The following is a 6,228-nucleotide window of genomic DNA, read 5'->3' on the forward strand; positions in this document are numbered from 1 at the left end:
AATACTAAGAGCTAGCGAGCTAGCTATACCTCTTTTAATTCAGCTATATTATGATTATATTCCTCTGTATTCCCTGTCTATTCTGTCCTCTTTTTCCCCCAAAACAGGGTTTCTCTGGGTAGCTCTGGCTGTCCTGTACATGCTTTGTAGACCAGGCTGGATTCGAACTCACAGAGATCCGCCTGCATCTGCCTCCCCAGTCCTCTTCTTGAAAAAAGATAAAAAGCAAATGACACTCCCTAATTGTTACAGGGCCAAGCAATACAGAACCAACTCCTTTTCACTCCTGCACCTTGCCCCCCCCTTTTCTTTTCTTTTTTTTCGGTTTTTTGTGACAGGGTTTCTCTGTGTAGCCTTGGCTGTCCTAGACCCACTTTGTAGACCAGGCTGGCCTCAAACTCAAAGCAATACGCTTGCCTCTGCCTCCGGAATACTGGGATTAAAGGTGTGCGCCACCACGCCCAGCTCACCTTTCCCCCTTATATGACGCCCTTTCCTATGTTAGTATTCAATAATGAAAACGTAGAAACCAAATTTTCTGCTTCCCTTCTGTTTATTCATCTATCTTCTACCATTCAGCCCTGGATGTTTGCAGTATACAGCTGCAGAAGTGACCAAAACACTGAATGTTTAAACTTGATGAAATTTCAAACTTTTTTAGCACTAAAGATTTTTATATTCTTTTAATGTGTGTGTGTATGTATGTATGTGTGTGTGTGTGTGTGTGTGTGTGTGTGTGTACACTTATACACGGTTGCCCATGTGGAAGTGTCGTTCTTTCCTTCCACCATTGGGTGTTAGGGATCAAATGTATCTTCAAACTTAGTAGCAAATGCCTTTACCTACTGAACTATCTCACTAGTCTCCAGTTCTGAAGTTTTGTTTTGTTTTTCCAAGACAGGGTTTCTCTGTGTAGCCTTGGCTGTCATGGACTCGCTTTGTAGACCAGGCTGGCCTCAAACTCACAGCAATCCACCTGCCTCTGCCTCCCAAGTGCTGGGATTAAAGGCGTGTGCCTAAGTGTTTCCTCTACTCCCTGCCCTGCTCCCAGAAAAAGTTTCTTTGTAGCCCTAGCTCTCCTGGAACTCACTCCATAGACCAGGCTAGCCTCAGAGATCCACCTGCCTAGGATTAAAGGTGTGTGCCACCATGCCCAGCTCAGAAATTTTAGTTGTAATAGTTTCTAGCTGCCTGATTGCCCAAACCCCTGGCTATGCTCAAACCAGCCACCAGAAGAACATGAGGAAGAGGAAAATAACAGACAACAAGCAGTGGCTGCAAGCAAAGTGTCATCTCACAGTGACAGGCAAACACCTTAGCTGCTTTATGAAGATGCTTGTTTCTCTATTACTGAGAGACAAATGATTGCAAGCAGAAGGCTCAATGCAAAAAAGAAAAATCCTTAATATAAAATTAGTTCCAAAATGAGAATGGTTTCTGTAACTATGTTGGCAACAAACACAAAGTAGAAGGAACCACTTTCATATACAAACTGCTTGTTTCTCCATCATGTCTCATATTTGTTAATAAACATGATTTTGTTCTTCTGAATTACATGTGGCATATAACTTTATATTTTGGGTCTCTATTACATTCCACTGAAGATATAATTCTCCCCTAGAATAACTTGGCAATCAATTTATAAACTACAGTGCAGACCAATAAGGAGAACAAAAGGTTCTTCTATCACACAGAACATACAAAAGGCCTGTTTTGGTCCATGTGCTTATCCAAACTACACTGTTCCTCACTGATGCTACTACTCTTTCAGGTTTCCTAACAAACAATTTATAATCCATAACATTTTCAGCTCTTGATAGCTGGAGAAATAGGTCTGTGCTTAACAGCACTTGTTGCTCTTGCAGAAGACCTAGGTTCCGTTTCTAGTATCCACATGATAGCTCAAAACCATCTGTAACTCTAGTTCCAGGGACCCAATGCCATCTTCAGACCTCCTTAAGCACCAAGCACATATGGCGCAAATACACACACACACAGGCAAAACACTCATATGCATAAAATAAAAATAAGTACATCTTTTTAAAAAACCTTTTATTTTTTTTTTAAGTTCTGGAACATTTACCAACTCTCCTTGCTTTTTGAGCTTATGTTCCTCATTGAATCAGGAAGCACTGTTCTTAGAATGTATTGTGTGAGAAGGCATGTAATCTACTAAACACAGCTGTGCTCTGCAGCCTCCTAACACCCTGGTTGTACTGACTCTCTTTACATATATTTCAGAAATGAGTGTGTTTGACACCCACATTCATCACTGCTGCAAAGTCAGACACACTGTTCACTCGGAATTTTTATTTTCCTTCCTCTGGAGGGATTCTGAAAGGAACTAGAATAATGCTGGAGCAGGGAAATGCTCGTGACCCAGAAGACAGACTCATCAAGAACCAAAGGGGGAAACCAAGTGGCCTGGCTTCAGTCACGCACGCACATCAACACTTCAGCCATGCCTTTAAAAAAGGACGCCTGTCCACTTTTTAAACTAGGATTACACTTGCTCTCCACACAAGCTGCCTCAGAGGGTGAAGGGCAGATCTCAGGTAATGTATGAGCTCTGTTTTCTCATCGGCCCCTCTGTACTTAGAGAATCTGCAGATGGAAGAAAGGTATGAACTACAAGTCCTTCAAATGCAAACAACCTGCTCGGCAGCAGCTAGGGGACTGCAACCACTCAAATGCAAACCTTCAAGCACACTTGGTCCAAGCCAGAGGGTTGACACAGCACACTCAGAATGGGCGTTCTGGCGGATGCTGCACTTCAGAGAAGGTGGAGGAGGCGAAACAGCTTTGAGCTTGTATTTAGCCAGTAGTTGAAGAAAACTGAGCCCTGGGTAACAAAAGCACCCCAGCAATCTCACCCCCTCCACCCACTCAAACACACTTACATACACCGAGACAAAGAGACTCGGATTGCAGTGCTCCTTGTCTCTCATTTTCATAGTTCTCATAAAAAGAGCAGTGAGAAAGAATATTCTCCTGCCTTAAGGTAGACTGTATTTGGCAACGAGGAAGTGAAGCAGCCGGCTCTCCTGGAAACCTTCCAATCCGTACCTACTTGCAATACCTAGTTCTTAAAATTCAGTTAGGTGAGGGGTTAAAACCAGAACCTCCCTAAAAGAGAACTTGGCTCAGCCCCACCCTCTGTATAGCAAATAACAACTCTGGGCCAAATCCACTCAGCTGCACAAGACTGTGGCTTGCCGAGACACAGGTGAAAAGAAGTTGAGTTTCCTGGGATTCCTGGCATTACAACACCACACACTTGAGCAGATTCCATCAATTTATGAAACACGGTGTTAGAACAAACAAAATGCACACCATAAAACAACAGCACCAAGTCACAGAGGCCACTACAAATCAGCAAGTATAGCTAGTTTGGACAGAGAAGGTCAAATAGTATCCATGGTGACAAAATCAAAACAAGAAGATACGGAAATAGAAACTCAGGCCCTAAAAGTTACATTGTGGAAGGAAAGTTTTGGAAGGAAAGCTCTCAAACTAGGGGGGAGTGGGGGGGGGGGAACAGTGTCAATTCTTATTACCCTTAAAGAGTCAATCTAGGGATACACAGCCCTGGTCACTGGGAATCTTATTTCTATAAAGATATTGGCAAATCAAACAGTTACTGATACCCTGTATGTCACTGGAAAGGACAAACCAGGAGCACCTGGTCTTGCTAGAAATAGGAAGAGATGAGTCACTTTTTAAATTCAGCTTAGGATGCTCTCAACCCTCCAGGTCACTACACATTTTCTTCCCATTTCCATCACTTTATCATTTTACCTTCCCAAACTTGTGGCTTTGGATCAGAAGATTTTGGGGTGAGGTAGGGTGGGGTGGCAGTGGTGGTGGTGGGGTGGTTGGTGGTGGTGGAGGGAGAGTTACAAGGCATTTAATTGGTCAAAGAGATAACTTCTTTACCTGGAAGAGCAAACTAAGTATCTAGTTAACACCTGGCAAATAGTTAAGCAGAAACTCCCTGACTGTTTGGTATCTTTCAAAGCTTTTACACTAAGAGGCAAGTAGCTCCCTGGAGAGATAAGAAAGAGGATTTAGGAAAGGCAACAGGTAGTAAAATACCGTATTACAGGAACATCGACAATCCCTCTGACCGGGATTAAAAGTAATCGCACCCCAGGAAAGACATGCTTTTTTACAGGTAGTAGGAAAAGGGATGTCAGGAGCCTTGAGGCACAGAAGATGGTAAAAGATGAGTTGAAGAAATGGTCATTCTTATTTTTTAAGTGCATAAAAAGCAACTAAACTACTCATAAACTTATTGGACTTGAAATCTAACTTGGTCCTCAAGACGGAAGATTAATCACCATCCCGGGTCATGAAGGGCATCGAGAGAAGTTCCAACTCTCTGAAGTGATAAGCAACAGGGCAAAAAGAAACAGGTCTTGTGGATAGAGAAGCCAATTACCGCCCATACCCCAGTGACCACATGACCTGGGCAGGAACCCACACCCGTAATCACAAGGACAAACGTCCAAAGGAGGAAGAAGAAAGACTCAAGTCAGGTAACATTCCTGAGGGGAAGCATTACCAGGTGACACCGGGCTGAGGGCCCTGAAGGGGACAGGGCGGGAGGAAAGTTAGCAGGTGAAGGGATTACAAGTGAGGAAGGAAATGGCCTTTTAAAAGAAAGAGAATAACTCAAACGGGATATGGGTGAGAAGAGAAAATGGACTCAGAACAGCTTACAGGGGGCCAAAAAAATAAGGAAAAGAAAAAATTACAAAGACGTGTGCGGGGTACTAGAGGCAGAAGAAAGGAAGTGGGGCTGAGAGCCCGGGGGCCACGGGGGCGGGAGCGCAGAGCCTGCGGACTGAACAGCTAGGGAAGCTCCAAGGTGGCCGAGGCGAGGGCCAGGTGGGACTCTCCGGCTGCCCGAGGTCCGGGAAGTGGAGACTGTGGGACCGCGAAGCCCAAAACCCAGCGAAACCAGGAAGGGAGGCGCGGGGGCGGCTCCCCAGCAGCGGGCAGACGCCCCCAGGACAGCGAGGGTCGCCCGAGTGCAGAGGGCGGCCGCCCCTCCGGGCAGAGCAGCGGGGTGGGAGGGGACACTCACAAATTTCTTAGGTTTGCCGCCGTCGCCGCCGGTCGCGGGCAGCTCATCCGGGCTCCGACCCTTCTTCTTGTCCCGGGTCCCGCGGCCGGGCCCCAGGCCCCCGCCGGACGGCTCCATGTCCTGATTAGCGCTGGCCAGTGACTCCCTTGTCTACTCAGCTCGAGCCCGGCTGCCCCGAACCAGCAACCACCGCCACCGCCTCCGCCGCCGCCGCCCAGCAGCCTTCTTAGCCGGCCGCCGCGCCCCGCCTCATTAACATGCTGGGCTGCGCGCGCCTCATGAATATACAACGGTGACGCCTCGCTCCCGCCCGCCTGCCCCACTTCCGCCCGGACACGCAGCCCCTACCAATGGGGGAAGGGAAGGGGGTGGAGGGACACCGCGGAAGCGCGCTACCTGCCTGGCGGGCCTAACCATTCGAGCCCACGTGGGGGGGGGGGGGAAGAGACAGAGTGGGCGGTGCTGCTCTGCTAAGCCGCAGCGGGGAGTACCGCCCCCTGGCGGTTAGAACAGAGGAGGCCTTTAGGCTCCCACGCAGAACCCACGTGGCTGTAAAGCTGGACCACCTCACACCCCAGCCAGAATCTCATTGTCTGAATCAACATTCTTACCGCAGAGACACTATTATCTTGCTTGAAAATTTAAGGCTAGGTTTTGTGGGATAATACAGTTTTTATGTACATGATGTCCACACAGTAAGCACATAAAAAATTATATATATATATATATATATATATATATATATAAAACCTGATATAGAAAATTATGTGCCAAGAACCAATTTCAAGCCATCACCAATCTAGACCAGCTATGGAGTTACATCACCCAGCTCTGAGTCCTAGATTACCTTTCTAGTTGTCTCTTAACATGTACAAACCAATTATTGCCAACAGCCTAAGCAGCAATTAATAGTTACTACATATTGGGCACAAACTATAGGCCAGGCTATATTAAACATGACATATCTTTCCTCACCGGTATCACCATTAAGAAGTTTGGACTCTGGGAGTTAAAGTGACTTGTAACACGATTGATAGACATTTACACAGATTAATTATGTCTAACCAAGATTCCCCTTGGGCATAAAACATGCATGCCTGCATGCATGGTCTTTACATCTTCTCGCTCAGCAACTCCAT

General features: G+C 46.4%; 1 protein-coding gene across 2 annotated transcripts in view; it reads right to left on the minus strand.

The window, feature by feature from the left end:
• Positions 1–5,298, minus strand: part of Diaph1 (diaphanous related formin 1) — an 88,205-nt gene extending 82,907 nt beyond the window's left edge. The window contains exon 1 of one of the 2 annotated variants that reach the window (XM_051163585.1): positions 5,090–5,298. In XM_051163585.1, the coding sequence (XP_051019542.1) occupies positions 5,090–5,206 (117 nt within the window). In that variant the 5' untranslated portion in view covers positions 5,207–5,298. The remainder of the gene's footprint in view (positions 1–5,089) is intronic. The other variant, XM_051163584.1, reaches the window with a different exon arrangement.
• Between the last annotated feature and the right edge of the window lie 930 nt (positions 5,299–6,228).

The sequence above is a fragment of the Acomys russatus genome, chromosome 20 (genome assembly GCF_903995435.1).
Source record: "Acomys russatus chromosome 20, mAcoRus1.1, whole genome shotgun sequence".
Taxonomy (NCBI): Eukaryota; Metazoa; Chordata; class Mammalia; order Rodentia; family Muridae; genus Acomys; species Acomys russatus.